Consider the following 20,764-nt stretch of genomic DNA (forward strand, 5'->3'; position numbering starts at 1 on the left):
CAGAGTAAATTACTGGGCTATTATTATAAATATCAGTTCATAAATGTGCTCCGAGACTATTGGATAACTCTACTTATTATACTTGACATTTCAGAGTTTCTTCTCAGATTAGACAGTAATAAAACTCTCACAAGCAGAGCAATATACACTTTTATTAAATATTTGATTGAAAAGTTCATAACGTATACTTGATAAGTTGAATTGCATTAAGAAGTGGCAACTCAAACATTCTGCAGCTCTGGATCTGATTCGGCTTCAGTAGTACAACTTCACCCGCTTTGGAGATGTCTCACTTTGTCATAAAATGATGCCTGACAGGACCAGCGGTATGTGGTATGTGGTTGATTATAAATAGCAATTTGCAAATACTTAGCTTTAGTAGGTTTAGTTTTAGTTTTACCATTTTTATAACAAGCTGGAAGTACATGACGAGGCTATGATATGAACATTTTTACACTGGCAGCAGCTGTGTAACTGCAGAGAGTCAGACAGTGTTTTAGCTGAATTTAAAGGCTGATACTTTGCTTCTGTTTTTCCACAATACTGAACATACCAATACACACTCACTAACCAATCAAGTGTGCAAAAAGTTGGGTTTGAATTCCTATGGAAGTTCAGTAGACTACTAATATGATGCTCAGACAGTTGATTTGTGGAATCAAATCAAAGCATCAAATCCTAGCAGAAAATTACATTTTTATACATTGCTGAAATGAATGGAAACCAGTGACTAACCCTAACCCTGAAAGAACCATAATAATATACTATATATTATGCCATAATGCATATTTGAATATAATTGTAGACCCGCCATAGCTGCAAATAAAAGTAACGCTGCAAACAAAAAGAAACGCTGCTGCAAATAAAAAGAAACGCTGCTGCATATAAAAGAAACGCTGCAAATAAAAAGACACACCGCAGCAAACAAAAAAAAACGCTGCAAATAAAAACAAACGCCGCTGCAAATAAAAGAAACACCGCAGCAAAAAAAAAAACACCGCAGCATACTAAAAAAAAAACGATGCAAATAAAAAAAGCCACAACGGAAGTGGATTACCGGGGACTGTTTTTGCCGAAACACCGGAAGAAGAAACAACAACAACAACAGGACTATGAATTGGAAAACAAACTTGTTGTATTGTTAGCTTCGGCTAACACGGGGAGACCACTAACGAGAGTGGAAACAACTGACGGCTACATAGTTCCGGCAGCTTATTACTGTCGTTGTTGCTTGTACGTGTAGGTCAGGAAAAGACGTAAAAGGGACCGTATATGGTTTGTTATTTGTGTTATTACGTTACGTGTTGGACTAAATACATGGACATATTGAGGAAAGTATTTCGATGTTATGGAAACGGATTTCATATTTCACAAGAATGGATACTTGGCGAGCTGTACAGAAAGTCCTGAGTCATAAGATGATCGTTGTGGATAAAGGGAAGACTTTGAAGGTATGTAGAGATTATAGCTGTTTTTACTTTAGCTGAGTGGCTAGCCGAGCCAATCGCTAATACTATTACGGTTGTGAGCAACCAATATAATTCGTGAGTGGTCTTGAATGAATCAGGGCAACCTATGCTTTCTAACAATGTACGACATGAATAAATATGTTTAATGGTTGGTGTTTAAAACATTCAGAAGGACTTGTGGCTACCTCCCAACCTCCGACCCGTCCCGTAGGCGGAACAGCGTGTTTTAAGTGTCTGCAGCCGAAGCTAACAATACACCGGCATTCTCCAGTTCAACTTCAAACCTGGGGCTACATCGCCTGACCAAATAACACATTAAAAAGTACATGTAGCGACATTAAACACTACCATTTTCACTTACTTTCTAGTTCGTTTTCCAATTCGTAGTCCTGTTGTTGTTGTTTCTTCTTCCGGTGTTTCGGCAAAAACAGTCCCCGGTAATCCACTTCCGTTGTGGCTTTTTTTATTTGCATCGTTTTTTATTATATGCTGCGGTGTTTTTTTTTTTTTTGCTGCGGTGTTTCTTTTATTTGCAGCGGCGTTTGTTTTTATTTGCAGCGTTTTTTTTGTTTGCTGCGGTGTGTCTTTTTATTTGCAGCGTTTCCTTTATATGCAGCAGCGTTTCTTTTTATTTGCAGCAGCATTTGTTTTTGTTTGCAGCGTTACTTTTATTTGCAGCTATGGCGGGTCTCGGCCACCGTATAATTGGCTACAATATGCAGAACCACCAGTATGGTCCTTTAAACAATGTATTTAGTAACAAATGTCAGAGTGGTGGTGAGGTCCTTACCGAAACCAAATCTACGTATTCTTTCCAGCAGTAGGTATAACGATCCTCTCTTCTTTGCGACTTCGTGTTCCTCCAGGCCACCTGACATACATAAAAGCCAAGATCAAAACACAAACAATGCACCGTAAATGCTGATATCCTCAGGTGGCCTCTGTCTACTTCCTTACTACTCAAGCAGCATCACTCTGCAGCTGAGAAGAGTGTGTGAGAGGAAACGTGAGAGAGCATTACGTGGTGGTTATGGAGTGAGATGCTGAGTTCACTCACCAGATGTGTGTCCCTGTCGGGAATGTGTGTGCATGTGTGTGTGCTGCGTCAGGTCTATCGTCCTGTCAATCTGGAACATGCGCAGGTCTTCTTCGTCTAGAGCGATGTCGCCCCAGAAAACAGCTGCAAGTAAGAAAAACAATTCTCAGTTATCATCATTAAGAGCTGATAAAACAATCTCAACTCAAAGTTCACTTAGGCTGGAGTTTTTGACCAAACCGAAATTTGTTTATCCAAAAGTTTATCAAAAAGGTGAAACATCTTCACACCTTCCCCCAGTCTCTCACCAATCAGTGGGTGAGTTGCATTACATAGAGTAGCACAGACATATAAACATCTATATTGAATAAACACACACACACACACACACACACACACACACAGTGATTGTTTGGCCTCTGGACCACTGGACCTTAACAAAACCAAATCAAGGCAACCAGGTCTTCTTCATAATGATGTCCTGTTTTAAAGGCTGTTCAGGCTTAGATTCAGTTGTTTCCAAGTTCAGTTCAGGTACAAACTGTTCGACTTGCTAAGACCTCCGGTGCAAAGCTGTTAGAGGACCTCATTAAGGAAATACAATGTGCACTTGTTGAGCGGGCAGTAGGTTAGATGTCACACCAGTACAGTCATGGTGTAACGGCACGTTTCACTCACCAGGAAGTTGCTCAAGTGTTTTTTTGTACTCTGTTTATGGATTGTCTGTGTTGTAGCAACATCGTCATACCACAGAACAGAGTCATTATAGTTTCACTCACTCTAATCACGCACCTGAAATTGAAACTTGTGTTTGATATCAGAGAGAACACCTTCCTTTCACTCTCTAGCACACACACACACACACACACACACACACACACACACGCACACACGCACACACACACACACACACACACTGAGAGTCACTATCCTCCAGTGGTTTGATATCAGGTCATGTACAAGCCTTTCACCACTGTCCCCTCTACTGCTCCTCTCTCTCTGCCTACTTGTACCGTTCCCCTTCCTCACATCCTCCCTTTTTACATTCAGGCTGGCTTCTGCGCTCTTATCCTTGTGAGAGTTGCCACTGCACTCCAAAACTGAGCTTGGGATAAATCCATAACTAGAACACTGGAAAGCCGTGATGTAAAACCAGGCTTTGTATGATGATGATCATTTGTTGCTGGTTAAACAAGCAAATTGCAATGTTCATGACCGATTGTCTTTATTTCGACAGCATGGTATTTTTAGAAAAGGAGCAATGAGACATTATTACTGTATTACAGTTTAACCGGGAAGTTTTCTGTAGTGGATATCTGCACGGTCATGCATTGAGAAGCAAATACAGTAATTTGATATTCAGGTCCATTTTGTGCAGAGCTCATATCACATCTACTGTATATCTACACACTTGAGGAAAGTTTTATTGACCTATGATGGCATGATTGTGGTAGCAGAGATTCTTTGTTACATCTATTGTAGGCGTGGCAGGAGGTGAGAAGTTCCTCCTGTTGTATGCCCGTTAGGTCAGAAAATTGAGGCAGTGTACTTCTTATCTGTTAACCGTTCTCTCATGCTGAAAATATATATTATATTAATAAGTATTTTGATGATTAGGAGGAGTGTAAACCATCTTGTTTTATGATACATAGCTGTTTGGTGACTACAGTGTATGGATCTGTCAACAGTGAGTTCTGTGATAGCAGGCTGATTAGAAATGTTGGTCACAAATCATCAACAAGAAACTCTTGCAGTCGGCACAACAGTGACCACAAAAGTAGATTTTGAGAGGCAGATTTCAGGTCTACAGGCAGGATGCAAAAAAGTGTTCATCACAATCAATGTATTTCAGTATGTGTCTATTTTATATCTTAAGTGTATTGTGGTTTTATGATAATGAAAGTTGAAAATTAATTATGCTGTTCAAGCAAAACCAAACTAGGGATAAAAGTTGAAAATTACTAATAACATTGAACTCTCTGTGCAACACATCAGTTCCATGCTCTGTATTGGAAATATGTGAAATTTGATCGTCCCTATCGAATAAAACACATTTCAATTTAAAGATTGAGATAGCTTGCACAAGAGCACATAGACAAGTGCAAAAAGCATGCACTGGACATGAACCCTTTCTTTAAATCTTGTTCCCACAGACTCAAAGCATGCTTCATCTGGCTGCTTTTATTCATCATTTACTGAAATAAAAACTTTTATCCTGTTTCAATCCCCATCCGCATCCTTTTTCTGTGTCATATACATTACAGCACAACAAACTGTAGTGTGTGTGTGTGTGTGTGTGTGTGTGTGTGTGTGTGTGTGTGTGTGTGTGTGTGTGTGTGTGTGTGGCTGTGTTTCGATTACACACCTCTCATCATCAGACAAAGCACATCTTGGATCCCTTGTTCACCCATGCTCTTAATATTCCCCTGTCCCTTCATATCTACAGTAAATCTCCGACCCTCCGACAATGAACAACTAAACGATAACCATCACTAAATGATTAGCAGAGCTATTGGCCTCCACAGGGACTCAAGACACCAATACATTAACAATGGTATGGGAGAAGCTTGTCATTTAGCTAATCAGGATTGCCACTAAAGGAAACAGAGGGTCAGGGTGCCATTGTGCACGGCTCCGTGCTATTGTTGCAGTGAGGAGAAAACCACAATGACCACAGATGGTTTACAAATCATGATATCAGATACAGACTGGGAGTGTGTGCTGTTGAATAGTGGCCTATGATGTATTTCTTAGATATGAGAATAGTGTCTGATCTAGGGCGTAGGACTGCTTTAAAGTAGTTATTATTATCCTCATCATACTGTATGTATCATTATATATTATGTACATAATATACTGTACAACACTTATGTAGATAAGATACTTAGATATAACACTTAAGGGTTTATTCTAAAAGCTTTAAGAAATTATGTGAATAATTTCAAATGTAAAACTGTATTAGAACTGAGAAATATGCGCCAAAATGAAATTGTGTTTATCAAACATGGCATGAACATTTATGATGTTGGTAGGCTTGTTGTTTCCTCCATATTCATACTTATTGTACTGATATGTTGATCTTTTTTTACCTGTTTTACTTAATGTCTTTGTTTAAAATATGTCATCCTTTGTGAATGCAAGTTCTAAAAAAGACATCATGTAAAGGTCACAGATGTAAAATATATAGTTTCAATCAATCAGCTGATCTAATTGAATCAGTTCATGATTCTTAGTTAATTTCACTGTACTGTTTGTTCAGAGCCCCTTTTTTCTGAACCATGGGATAAGAAGTATATGCAGTAAGTATACTGTAAGTGCTGGCACAATTTGATGCTGCAGGAATACTCAGCCATGATGAACAGGTCTCTGGTCATTTCCTGGGCAGATACACCACCACACAGCTGAAGCTGAAACAGTGGTGGAGGTTTAGAGAGAACTAGCTATCATTTGGTGATGTTGTAGCTGGTATCAATCACAACCAATCAAACCAGCTGCTCTTATTTTATACAATGTAGAACAATCAAACATAATTTGCTGCATTAAAGAGTTTTATTTGATTCTGGAGGAGTTGATGTGGGCGACTTTTATATATAAAACCTAAAAAACAACAAAATTACTGCAGCACTTATACTCAGATGTGGTCTGAGCAGGTGTCACTACAATTGTTATTTCTGACATCAAATTGCTCTGTGCCACACAATTTGTACTGACACTCCCCTCTCCCATCACAGTGAGCCACAAAAACTACCAAATGGGTGCAAAAAAAGTAATCTTACAGCTAAAGACAAAGCCACTTCATCAGCGAAAGGTCATTATCCGTGTAAAACCGTTGTAAAGGTAGCCTGTATCACGTTGCACCTGCATTAGAAATTATATTCCCCATGGCTTTTGTTTCTATTTTTGGGGCAGTGTTTTTGTGACATTACACTCCCAGTAGCTTCAGATATTTCAGGACGGCAAGGGAAACTACAAGGACTAAAAGTTTTCCAGATAAAAGCAGCTGACACAAGCAGAGATACAAAGCAAGAGGAGCAGGAAGAGTACAGTGATAGTAAGTTTGGCCCATTGATTGTTGGGGTCTTGTTAATCCACAGAGATACCATAAATAGCCCAAAGTCAAGGCAGTGGGTGAGGAGGGGTGAGGACAGTGAGGCAGGGAGATGCAAGAGGAAAGGTATTGATCCAAAAACCCCAGGATGTCCCGGGAGACCTACATCATGCTGACCAGGGCCTTACTGTTCGCCCTTCAGCAGGGGCACTGCAGCAGACACACACACACACACACACACACACACACACACACACAAACAGGAGTAATGCACCAAACACAAACCGAGAAGCGTAACTCCCTTACATGCATCGAGCACCTCCTGTCATGTTGGCTGTTTGAATAACGAACAGACCGGTTTATGATGTACTGATCACAACTGATCAGCAGATGGGTATAATGTCGACTTTCTGAATATTTCGGACATGTGATCATAATGTCCACTGACGCATACAATGCTTTATTTCACAGAAAAGTGTATTAGCCTTGCTAAAATTTGTAGTAGCACCTCATCATAGATTGAGTACAAAACAGCCTGATTATAAACTTTTTCAATGTTCAATTATTTTAGTTTTAGTTCATATAATAATTTCTAAGTTGGTTACCCAATAAAAGATGTGGAAAAAGCTAAATAATGAACAAATAAGCTTAAAGTCCGTGTAAAGTAAGAATAAATATGTGTTCTGAGTTTGACATACCACAGAAAAGTGTGTTGTTAACCACCCTGCCAAATTTGAATGATTCAAAAAATCGCCAAATATATGAAATTAGGCTGAAATTAAGTTGTGTAAAACTCAGTCTCTTTCTCTGCTCCCAAATGCTGTGGGAGTGCCCGCCGAGTCCGCTGAAACCTCGCCCCCTACCAAGTGTCACCTGTCAATCAAAGTCACCACTTCTACCAGAAACATGGACGCTACATCTGAGAGCTTTCTGCTGCTAACTCAGCTGCTAACTCGGCGGCCAACTCGGTGGCTAGCTCGGCAGCTAACTCAGCTAACTGACTAACTGTAGACTGTAGTAGTAGTAGTGTGCGCTGAATGTATTTATACATCTACAGCAGCAGGGGCGGGTTTATGCTAATCACCGCCGCGTAATCCTGAACACAGAAATCTTGAAACACAATGTGTGAAGCCTAGCTCCACAATTCAAATCTATTGAAATGCTTTTTACACCTTTTTTAGGAATACATTTATGACCTATTTAATGTGTTTAGAAGAAAATGTCTGAATTCACTTTACACAGTCTTTGAATGTGCTAAATAATAATCCACTTTCATTATTGTTTGGTTTGATAAATAAAACAGAGAAAAATGTTTTTGAATTAATGATATTACATCTTGTTATTCCACACATTTAATGACACAATTAATTTGTCTCCCACTTTCATGTTAATACTTTTGTTCTGTGATCATTTTAAGTTGAAGATTAAATATTTTCATTTTTTTGAAACCTGAATTCTTGGTGTTTCCTGTTGTCTCTCTGGGCTGTGAATGATAAATGAGCAACCGTTTCTCTTTGAATAATCTAATTTAAGATTATTCAGGAAAAACAGAACATCACTCTCTCTGAGTTTTTATCTGTCTCTCAACTCTCCAATGTATTTATGCCTCAACAGTGGAAGGAAGAGACAAATGATGTCGCCCCGCCAATTACTGCTGATTGGGGAGATAAAATCATACAGTACTCATCGGAGACAGCAGATAAAGGAAAATAAAAATGATGGTGATGCAAGGGAACCTATAAATATATAAAAATAATAAAAACAAGAGCTGTGAGTGGACCTGAAATAACAGCTTTGGCAGAAATAATAATAAAACGTATCTCTGAATCAGATCAAATAATTCTGTGGAAACATGACACCTAAAATATATAATGTACCACAGTACATTAAACTGAATGTAGTCCTAATAACACAACATAAATGAGTATGGTAAACTTGAATATTCATGGTTAACCAAGATGTAAGTTACACTAGAGTGAGTGAGTACACTTAAATGTCAAAGGCATCGAGAAGTAACAGCAGCTCTCACCTGACTGGCAGGAAATTGAATTTTGATGTCTTAATGTTTCGGTTCCCTCTCAAACTATCTTAATAATGTGAGCCGTGTTGAGTTTGGCACAGAATCATTGGCTGTGAAAACTACTGCATTATTCTTTCCATTTAGATATGCACTGATTCAAAGAGCGTTCCCATAGTTGAGTTGCCAACAGACACAGACACATCAGTGCACTTTTCAGGATATATTGCCCACATTATTTGTTACTATAAACCTTTTTTTCTGTTCCTTTTGACATTTTACAGACATTACAGTACAATGCAGTAGATGATTATGCACTGCTGAGTTATGCACCATGCTGTACTCACTGGGGTGTATCTAACACAAACACACACACATATACACACACACCTCACTAAGCTCCTCATTAAGCAAATATAAGGTCACACTGTAGGTGGGCTAAGATGTGTGTGTGTGTGTGTGTGTGTGTGTGTGTGTGTGTGTGTGTGTGTGTGTGTGTGTGTGTGTGTGTGTGTGTGTGAACATGTGCATGTGTATTAGCCGTTCCACTTGTGCTTTATTATTATTATATTGTATATAACTGTGACTGTGAACATACTGTAATATTAAAAAGAGATTATCTCTGCCCTGTTTGAGGATTTTCTCCAAAAGTAATCACTGTGCAAGCTGCTTGATTCATATTAACCCTTTGTGAGCAACAGCAGGTGCTGCAGTTCAAATACACTTGCAGTTGCTGACAGTGTTGAATGTCTCACATGATGAGGCAAGGTTACAAAAATGCCAACCCAGAAACTCTTCCACCCAAAATTTCAATGATTCAGTCAATCCTGTAAACTGGTGGCTGTTAAAACTTTGTAGCTTGCATTGAAGATTTTAGTCAGCTACGGCACTTTTCAAACCTATATTTACTTTGTTCCAAATCAGAGGATGAGTTGGTAAACTTGGTGAGAAAAATCTGAGTGAACCAAAATGCATCACTGCAAGTAACATGAGCACGATCACTCCACTCATTGGTCAGATGAGTCTGGAGCGGGAGTGATAACATAAATGCAGAAAGAAGGTCTCGAAGAAGGTCCACTGGCCAAATACAACATGTCTAGGTCCAACCTCAATTCATTCTCCACCTGTTAAATTGGCTCATCTCGTGCACACCTGGCTACGGGAACAATTTTGCTCAAATTTGCAGAGAACGCCTAGTAGTTGGGTAAGAGCCAGGTCAGACTATACCGTGACCACCTCCTCTGTTTTCCACCCCTGAATGAGATTACTCGGTTCAGACCTGCCCAAACGAATACTACCAAGGAGTAGGAACATTCGACTGGACTAAAAAGTGCAGGTGTGAAAATGCCTTTATATCACAGCTTTTATGACTGATTCCAATAGTTTCCAATATGTTTGGAAATCAAGTTTTACTTTCCAAATCTCCTCTCTTTTCACTCGAATATGTTTAAACATGCACCTACGTGACCTGGTCCAGCTCATGAGTAATCTCGTCCGTTGGTTTGTTCTGCCATTGGTCAAGACTGCTATTCCCTAGATCACTCATTGGCCTGATGAACCTGCCCTGAGCTCAATTATCGTTATACTGCACTCAGCTACAGTTTCTTTCTCTAAAGAAAAAATATTAGACTCTACCTTCATTCACGTGTTTATCTTCACTATGTGTATTACAGTAAACTTGCATTAAACTTCTACTCAACCATACTTTGATTTATCTATAGTAATATTAGTAGTAACAGCTTCACAGTCAAGAGTCAATCAGAGCACGAATAGCAGGTTGCTGGTCCAAACGAACAGGTGCAGGGTCGACGGAGTCATGCATGAGGATTTTCAATTAAGTTCTCTGGACGTTCTGGTTTCACTTTCGCTCTGTACTACTGTCTGCATTGGTGATGAATGTTAGCAGTGGACATTAATTTTGCTGAACTGTCAAATATGGGTGTAATTTCTAGGCATACTAGGATGGATTATGCTACATTAGTAGTTTTTATAAATGTTTGATACTAATCCCTATTAGAATCCATCACCACATAACTGGAACAGAGCGCTCCCAGAATGCAGGCTTATTTCCAATTTCGGTCCCGGCGGCAGACTCTCTGTCTAAGTTTAAGAGTAGTCTTAAAACTTTCCTTTTTGATTAACATTATAGTTATGGCTGGCCCAGTCTTGCCTTGGACCAGCCCCTAGTTATGCTGATATCGGCCTTGACAGCCCATGATGCACAGAACTCCCCTCTCTTCCTCCCACTCTCCTGGCTTCTTCCCCAGAGTTTTTGTGCTTTCTCGTCTTACAGGTTCCTCTGAATCAGGATCATGGATTCCTTGGTAATGTATTGCGCGCTTCCATGGACCATGGCTCCAAGGTCACACCAGCAATTACAATTATTAATCATACTTATATCATTATTATCATTGTTATTATTATTGTTGTTGTTGCTCTGCTTCTCTGTGTGCCTCTCTACTTTAGACCGATTCTGCTCGAGGTTTCTTTCTGTTAAAGTGGAGTTTTTTTCCTTGCTGCTGTCGCCAAGTACTTGCTCATGGAGGAATGTTGAGTGTCTGTAAATTAAAGAGTATAGTCTAGACCTGCTCTATGTAACAAGTGCCTTGAGATAACTTCTGTTGTGATTTGGGGTTACATAAATAAAATTGAATTGATAAAAAAAAAATTGAAAATTGAAACCAAGCTGACCACAGCCTCCATTGTCCATTGTGGAAAAAAAGTATCACTTTAAGTAGCACTTCAAACAAGATTACTGTTTATGGTTTTCTATGTCAGTATTTAATATGGGATTATGATGCACCACATGTCTTTGTAAGGTGTTGGAATGTGAGAAGAGGCTGCATTTGTTAATGTCATGAGTCAAAAATGTGCTTTCATAGGAAAAAAATGAAAATGTAGTAATGCTTAGTCTAAACTCAAAAAAATCACACCCCCACCCTCCTGCAAGTATGTACGTATCAGAGAAAGATGATCATCTCAACTTCAGTGACATGAGGTGAAATATGATGAACAACAGAGTGTTTATGGGAGTGTCAGTGTGAGTGAAGGATTGAAGAAAAACAACTGAATTGAAGCCATTTCATATCAGCACAGGCAAACTTAACTTTTTTTTACCACAATTTATCTTTAACAGATGTTTAGTGTGGATCTGCAGAGTTAAGGATAGCGTGTCTGCAATGTCATAGTTCCACAAACCCTGAAACACACACACATAATTATAGATTTCTGCTGGCTTAAACACAGCCCCAGACACTGACAAAGACCCAATTACACACCTCTGCACTGACACATCGGAGTGTTTGTCTACAGACTTGGACGGGCAAAATTCCTTCCAACTGGACATCTGAGATAAAGCCCAGACCAACAAATCCAATTAAAAGGAAAATACTGTCAGGTTGTCATCACTTCCCGAGTTGAACTTTTATTTTTGTAACATAAATCAGCATGAATTCAACTGTGCATGCACTAGTTAGATCTCTGCGTCTTGACAACAGCACTTCAGACCAAAAACTAAAGAGAAGAAACACGTTAGAAATTGCCAGGGATGAAGAACGTACCAAAATATCTTTCTAAAGTTATTCAGTTACTTTGCAAACATAGTTCCTGTTTTTTTTAGACTGTATCTGAATTTAAAATATAGATAATTATAATATTTAAGGCAAAGTAGAAGGAACATCAGTGACTTTGAATGACTGCACACTTGAAGAGCACTCGGCCACATAAACCCGAAGAGGATAACAGGCAAAGAAATGTTTGGTATGAGACAGAATAACATAATATCATATGACACACACGCAGAGCTGGTGTAACCTCCTAATCACATAACTGTGACACTGAGATTCCTCTCCAGCAGGTCATGGGTTTGGCCAGACATTGTGACGCGACACGATCGTGGCTCGATTTACAATCAGGGTGTCCTGGGTGTGCCCCAAGGGGTCCAGCAGTGTGAAGATCAAGTAAAAATCAACATTCGTACATTTAAAAAGATTATGGATGCACGTTTTGGCAAAAGATACATAACATATAGTACATAATTAAATATCCCATTCAGGCAGGTATTAAGACATATAAAATATTCTGCTTGGAGCAATAATGTCTTTTTTCATTTAAAAAAAGCATAATTATGATGTTAAAATCCTTAAAGTGATATCTCCTTCTCCCTTTTTGAAAATCCCTGAATCTATGAATATACAAACAGATGTTATTTCAGAAGTTTAACTGCTGGGTAAAAGATGTCTCCTACTTCGCTAGTCTGTAGAAAAAACACACTGTGCTGGAGCAAAACAGTGTGATGTGTCAGTGCAGACGTGTGTAATTGGGTCTTTGTCAGTGTTTGTTCACTGGAGGCTTCAACTTTCCACATCACACATCACACTTGTGTAAGTTAGAGTCCACGTACGCCCACCCGTTAAAATCGGAATTTCGATTGAGCACAGAGAAAATTTCCAAGTCCAGCAGATGGATGTGGAAACTGTTTTCTAGTGTCTACACATACATCCTTCTGAACAGTGAGGCTCGATTGTAGGAACAAGAGATAAACAAATGTTTTAATGTAGGGGGTTTTAACTTATGGTGATTGTGGACAGTCCTTTCATCAGGTGTGACTACACAGCTTTACTTACTTTCCACAGACATATTGTACCTTACACCTGACTACATTGGCACCCACACAAACTAGATTACTGTAAGATATCAGGTTTGAACAGTCTGAATGCTGTGAATAATTGATAACTTGCTTTAAGTTTGCTTCTAAAAGGGGATTCTTTCGCTAAACATGTAAGACATAATTCACATAATTACTCAGTAGTGATTATCTAGATTTTTCTTATTGTCAACAAATATCTTGTGCAAAGCCAAACCAACAATTAACTGATCCTATGTAAAAGTACTGTTTGTGTATCCAAATCCTGATATATCTTAATCCTCTCTACCATTAATCATTCGGGTTTTTTTTAGAAACGGCTCCTTAGAGCAATAACTGCAATCAGATTTTCAGTCTCCGGAGAGTAGTTCCTTGTAAAGCAGACACTACTGCACACATGAAGGAACGTGGTTCTGATTACAGAGCTTTGCTAGCTTGTTGTGCAACATGGCACGACATCTTGAGTTTTTACTGACGCTCTTTGAGAAATTTACGATGCCGCACAAGGTCACAAGGATATTCGTTTTTGGAGCCTTTTAAACACACGAACATGCACAAACCCTTTGTGGTGAGTGTGTCACTCATGCAACGGAGTGGCTCAGTGACGTGTTTTTAATCATTGGACAACAATGGAGATCTACGGCAGAGAGGAATAAGATCTATCAGGCAATGGATACAAACCCAATACTCTTTAGCAGGATCGATTCAATATTGGTTTGGTTCTGTGTAGGAACTAAAATATTAGCCCAGCTTGGGGTGTGTAGCTATCTGTCCTGGAGTGTGGTGAGGCTACATCTGTGACTACAGTTGGGTTGGTACAATGATACAGCTGAAAAAAAGACTTTAAGGAGAAGGAGGCTTTTCCTCAGCCAATAATAGGTCTATAAGAATGATTTTTGCAACTATAAATACCACCAGGAAAAGCTAGGTGATATAAAAGCACCCAGACATTTAATAATTGAGCAATGCGTGACAGGTGGGCGGAGTGACAGCGATGCTGACTCATGGCTTCTCCGGCTCCGGAACAATGACACTCCAAAACAAACAGTCGGCTCTCAGCACGGCTGGAGAGTTTGTGCTGAGGCGGGAATCCTGAGGAAGACTTCGGAAGCTCAGTGGCAGGAGCACTCTGCTCGGGAAAATCCTGTTTAATATAATATGAGTGAGACCGCTCGTTCTCTCCCTCACACACACACACACACAACGCAGCCACGGTGTCAAACACACACACATACACACATTGCTCTAGTTTCCTTCCTACTGAGGAATGGGGGAAGGGGTGAACAGTAGCTGCAGCTCACTGTCACGACATAGTGGGCTTCACTCTCTGACTGAAAAGCTGAAAGCCCACATAATGTATATGTGGGCATGGGCATACACACACGTACACATTTTAAAGATACTTTGTCCACTGACAAAATACCAAAGTGTGAGTTAAACGTATCAAAATAGCTACATGATCAATTGACAGTCACTGAAATGACCCCCAAATCCAGAAAATACAAAATTACTGGATATGTGTTGTTTTTCTGGAGCTTTCCTTCACATCTTCCTCGTCTGCTTCAAACCCCATTGTGTGTTAAAAATTTAATAGACGACCAGCAAATGTCACCCCCATATTGTGTTATAACAAAATATTTTACCAGTAATTCTTTAAGCATATAGTTCAGATTCTGAATGTACTTTTAATTCAGCCCATCCTCACAAGAAAAAATGATAGTATGTGTCTAAGATTCAGGCTGGCAAAAGCGACCTATAGTTACTTTTAGCCATTTAGCAGTAATTATAACCCGGGAAAGTGACGCAGTTCAAATGACAGCGATATGAGATGAATTGATAAGGTGAATTTGTCTGTTTAATTATGAGTAGGCTAATTAGGTGGATGGCCTGCTGGATGGATAGTGGTCTTTGCTGCAGGAGATGTCTTCAAATGTTCACTTCCCGTTTCCAACCATGAGTATCATGTTTCAAAACTACGAGTCGGGCCTTTTTTTAAAAAAAAAGCTGTAACATCATGGTCATTACTGTTGCTAAGACAATGACCGGTGTGTAACTTAAATGTAGTATAAACCATGTTTCAAGTGACCATTTAAACCTGAACCATTATCATATCATATTTTAACAGTTTTGGAAAGCTGCAGTGCATTATGAGAGTTGCTAGACGGTGTAAATGTAACTATAGGTCTTTTTGCCAGCCTGAATTTTAGACCGATGGCGGTATTTTTGCCTTTATTATTAAGTTAGTGGCAGAGATGCTGACAGTAAACGAGGGGAGAGAGAAGTGGGTACAACATGCCACAAAGGTCCTTTGAAGGATTCGAACCAAGGACATTGCGAATATATGGCAGCCAGGCGCTATAACCATTTGGCTGCAAGGGCACTCCAATTTTTTTTATTTCTGTGAGGATGTATTTTTTACTCTCCTTTTAACTTATTAAAGGTGTGTTCAGACAGGACGCAAAGTAACTTGTAGTGAAAATATGTTGCAACAGCAAAGTAAATAGACATAAACACAAAAAACACATATTTGCTCTTGAGGCATCAAACTGTGGCTATTGGCATGTGAGTTGATAATAGGCTCATTCAAGATGAACTGCACCTCGCCTGGAAAACTGGGTGTGATCAGGCTGCAACAGTAGCAGCAAAAGGACAGTTTCGGACAGTTACCGGTGGCCTTCTAAGAATATATACAGGAAATCACAGAAATAGTAACATCCTGTTAGATAATCCCAGTTTAATAAAATGTTATCAGATCAATCTACTCAAGCTTGTAGCTGCTAATCACTAACATTGTTTTAAGTATTTTTTTTTAAATGACCTGGTGTTACATTGAAATGTAACCACTGTAGCAAGCGGACCAACCTACCTGCAGGCTAACATGCCAACCATAAATCAGTTGACTTGTTAAACTCATTCACATCTCATTCCTCCAATAAAACAAAATTATTCTTTTTTTCTATGTAATTTATCTCAAGGTATTTGTATAAACTTTTAGCTTCCTACTTCTCCGACACACGTTTCTTTACTTTAAATGAATGTATAGTTGTTGTTTTTTTTATCTATATATATGTGTGAATGGTTGTGTACATGTCACATTTTTAAATATTGTATAAAAAACAATATAATGCACAAACAAGTAAATAGATTTAAAAACACAAATCTACTTTAAATGCAAGAGGAGAGGAAAAGCAGAAAAAGACTTCATATCCTTTGATGAATTTGGACTATCAAAGTTTCACATCTGGACAGAGGAGAATAATCTTCACATCACACTCATTTCTAAAAGTTTTGTGTTATTTCAGTTCATAATGCTATTATTAAATAATTAAGTAATGTTCATATTCTATCTATCTCTAATATTTGGTTGGTGAATGTTTTCTGTCTCTTTAGCTGATATAAGTTGTCATCTTTTTAGAGTTCTTAGTACAGGATCAGACTACTGAAATCTGAATATTTAGATTTAAACAAAACATGGAGATAAAACATAATGTTGTTGCTCCAACACCTGAACCAATCAGGTCTTTGATCAGGCAAAAGCCAGGCATTTCCCATCATGCCCTGGGTCTGGTAGTCGGTGGCATCAACTGCGGAATCTGGCTATAAAAACTATGGCTGCTTTGATCTTATGATGCCTTGATCTTGTGATGTTATCGTTGCCCACATGTGCATGTCGTCAGAACAAGTCAGGATCAAGTCGGACACAAATCGAACCAGTATGCGTTGGGCTGTGATCACAGGTGATCAATTCTGCATAGATCTGGCTCTTCAGTAGATTGTTTTCTCATTGATTAATCTGCTTATTATTTTCTCGATTAATCACTTCTACTGTCTACAGAAAATTGTGAAAAAAGTTATAATTTCTTATAGCTAATGGTGATGTCCTCAGATGTCTTGTTTTATCTGATCAATATTTCAAAATCTGTCTGTATGAATGACAGAGAAATTCCTCATATCTGAGAAGCTGCGACCAGCAAAGTTTTCATCATTTTCGTTTAAAAAACATTGACAAAAATAATGATTTGATCATCAGTCCAGTTGCTGATTCATTTTCTGCTAAACATCTAATTGATTTATTCGACTAATGGTTGCAGCTCTGAACTTGAGAGAAAAATGAAAGCTCATGAGTCCACTTAATGGAAATACAAAGAAGTAGTCAAATCAGAAGAGGGTCAGAGGAAAGTAACAAAAAACTGAACTTTCTGATTTGAGATCAGTCAAAGTCTGAGCTTTCAATGACAGCTCGGATCTGTGGTGAGCAAAAACACTCGAGCAGTCACATTTATGCAAATAAATCTTGGTATAAATCCTGACTCTCTCCTCCAATCCGTGAGTTTTTTGCTCTATTATTTGGGGATAATCTACTAATTAAGTTACTAATTAATTATCTCTTCTTAAAAGAAGAGCTCAGGTTCTACATGATGAGCAGTATAAACCACTACTCTTGTTTTTAACTGTCTTTAAAATCATCAGAGATCTTTTTTTTAATCCAATTGTTGCCAACTGTGCAAAAAAACATCTTTGCGCACCTTTGCTGTATAATAAACCCTTATTGTAAATCTTGTGTTGTAAAATGTGAGCTTATAGACGTGTGTGGATGAGAAAATGTACAGAATGTATTGTTCTATAGTGTTACTCTGCACAACTATTGTATTTGAAGAAGAGAGCGGGCAGTGGGTCTCTTGGGTCACTCCTGAAGTAATGACCCGCAGCTTCATACGGACACCGTGGTTTGTTTAGCTTTCACTCTGTGTGTGTGAGCATTTTATGAGAACAGTGATTTGGAAGGAAGCATGAATGACTCTTGAGTGAGCGTAGGAGCGTGTGCACGTGTTCATGTGTGTGTGCGTGCGTGCACGTGTGTGTGTCATCTCCAGCTGAGTAGCAGGATGCAGACAACCAGGAAGAGATAAGCGCGGGTGAATGGAGGGAGCTCTGCATGTGTGTGTATCAAGTGTGTGCGTGTGTGTGCATGTGTGTGTTCGCGTAGGGAAATCACTTCACAAAGGCCTGGAAGTGTGTGTTCTCCTGTCTACCAGTGCGGGACTCGGAGGAGATAAGCAGACAGCCAAATATTCCCCTCGTGTTTTCCCAGCAAAAACAGGAGGCGGAATACCAACCACTCAGACCGATGCCACAGGGTCAAACCTGGAATGAGCCGCGCTTCCACTTCTTACACAGAAAGGCACACACATCGACTCTTTACACAATGAAAAGGGGTTGCTAGGGTTGCAACTAATGACTTTCATTATTGATTCACCTGTTGACAATTTTTGTAATTACTCTATCTCGGAAAATAGTGAAAACACAAGTCGTGTTTGCATGTGTGGTGCAATCACGCATGTCAGAGGATAATTTAGGTATTAAAGGTTTGTCTGTGGTGTACATGTAGATGCTGGTAAGATGCGTTGTTTAGTATTATTATTATTGCCTGTTGGGTGTGGGGTTAAGTGGGATGTTTTGTGGTTTGTGGTAAATGGGAAATGAAGCATAAGATGGAGCATAAGATGACAAAGGAATGATTTGATTTTTTGATGTTTTTATAGTATCATGTATACAGTTTTTAATACTGAACTGTGTATCTACATGTGAACTCTGTTACTATATTGGTGGAAAATAAATCTAAAAAAAGAAAATTCCAATCACAAGTTCCCACAGGTTAATTTAATTTGCTATTGTCCTGCCAACAGTTACCCAAAACCCAAATGATTAATTGGTTAACTGATTAAAAAACACTATTAACTTTGCACACATTCACATAATTACATTATTGTGACTCTGAGATTCCTCTCCAGGAGGTCATGAGTTTGGCCAGATGTTGTGATGGGAATGAGTCTATTTATCATGAGGGTGTCCTCAGTTTGCACCCAGGAGCCCAGCAGTGTGAAGATTAAGTAAAAGCTAACATTAATACAAATGTTGACAGAGAATGACAATGTATGACAGAATAATCTAATGTCTCTATGTTATGAGGATTGTGGATAGGGCTGGGTTTAAGTGCTATATACATTTAAGGTATTGACCAAAATGACCCAGTACCAAGTCGTATTGAAATTTACAGTCAAACGATACAAGCATTCAATCTTTTTTCCTACACAGATCTAGAAAAAAATGACTATTTGTATGGTTTTGCTCTCAACTAATCAAGCATTCTTCATTTTACTGTGATGTTTGATTGGCCCACTTCTGCAGCAGCTACAAACCAGTAAATGCATGTGGTGATAATACTTCATTGTACCGTTTTGTACAGTTAATTCTCAAATATTTCAATAATCTGAATTATTTCAATGTATTATGATATGTAATATTATGATATGTAATATGTAAAAATCATTTGGATCGGGAGGACTGGTGGCATTTTACACAACTGAAGGATGGGTATCATCAATTGAAGTAGGAACTATACACTATTGGTATCAGTATCACTTTAAAAGGTACTGGTTTTGGTTCCGGTATCATCATTTTTTAAACGATAGCCAACCCTAATTGTAGATGGTCCTTTCATCAGCTTTACACATTAGAATATTTATTTCCATAGACATATTGTTCATTACCTGAATTCAGTGACTGATTTTCACACAAACTAGATTACTGGAAGAAATCAGGTAAAGCGAAGAAATCAAAAGGTGATGAAACATTCAATACGTTTATTTCTAAAAGGAAATTCTTTAGCTAAACATGTTGGATATTAGTCATGTAATTGTCCAGCTATTACTTCTTGAACAGATTAGGTGGTGGTTTTCTATATAATTCTTACTGTCATCAAATCTCATGTGCAGAGCCAAACCAACAATGAAGTGAGCCAGCTTACAAGTATTGTGTGTGTATCTAAAGCCTGATTTATCTTATTCCTCTCTGCCGCAGAGCTCCAATGTTGTCCAAAAAGTATTAAAAACAGGTCAGTGAGCCACACCACTGCACTGTTCCTTCGCCCTGAAGGCAATGGTTACGGCAGTTTGTTCAGAAACAACTCCACATGTAGACCTCATTCAGGAGCTGGCGTGATATGAGAGGGTGTAAAGTAAAAGAATGAACGGCACATTTAATCTCATCTTGTATGATATGTGCTATATGAATGAAGTTTTATTATGTGGTCAAATTTTTATAATAATTTTGTAGCAGTATATTGGTTATACATATGCATTGTGAGGGCCAAGTGGTCTACAAGGAAGGATTGACATTTTGGATAATACATTTATTCGCTTTCTTGCCTAGGGTTAGACGAGACAAACAATATCTCTCTATCTCGGTCTCTGTCTGTTAAATATTAAGCTACATAACAGTGCAGTGCCTAGGTGAGAAAATATGTCCGCCAGCACCTCTGAAGGTCTCTAATTAGCACATTATGGCTTTGTTTGTTCAATCTGTATCAAAACCAAATTGTAAAAATAACAAGTTGCGGTTTTAAGGGGATTTGTGTCCAACTATTTCTTGGCCAGGTGTAGAGGCTTCCTGGAGTCGGCTAAGCTATCCATTTCCTGTCTTCTAGCTTCATATTTTGGACAGATATATTGGACAGATATGAGAGTGGTATCAATCTTTTCATCTAACT

General features: G+C 38.7%; 1 protein-coding gene across 1 annotated transcript in view; it reads right to left on the reverse strand.

Moving 5' to 3' along the window:
* Nucleotides 1–20,764, reverse strand: part of tll1 (tolloid-like 1) — a 52,632-nt gene that overhangs the window by 29,017 nt on the left and 2,851 nt on the right. Inside the window, exons 2-3 of the mRNA XM_053330138.1 lie at nucleotides 2,527–2,649; nucleotides 2,260–2,340 (exon numbers count right to left, since the gene is read on the reverse strand). Coding sequence (XP_053186113.1) covers nucleotides 2,260–2,340; nucleotides 2,527–2,649 — 204 coding nt within the window. The remainder of the gene's footprint in view (nucleotides 1–2,259; nucleotides 2,341–2,526; nucleotides 2,650–20,764) is intronic.

Source organism: Scomber japonicus, chromosome 2 (assembly GCF_027409825.1).
Source record: "Scomber japonicus isolate fScoJap1 chromosome 2, fScoJap1.pri, whole genome shotgun sequence".
Lineage (NCBI taxonomy): Eukaryota > Metazoa > Chordata > Actinopteri > Scombriformes > Scombridae > Scomber > Scomber japonicus.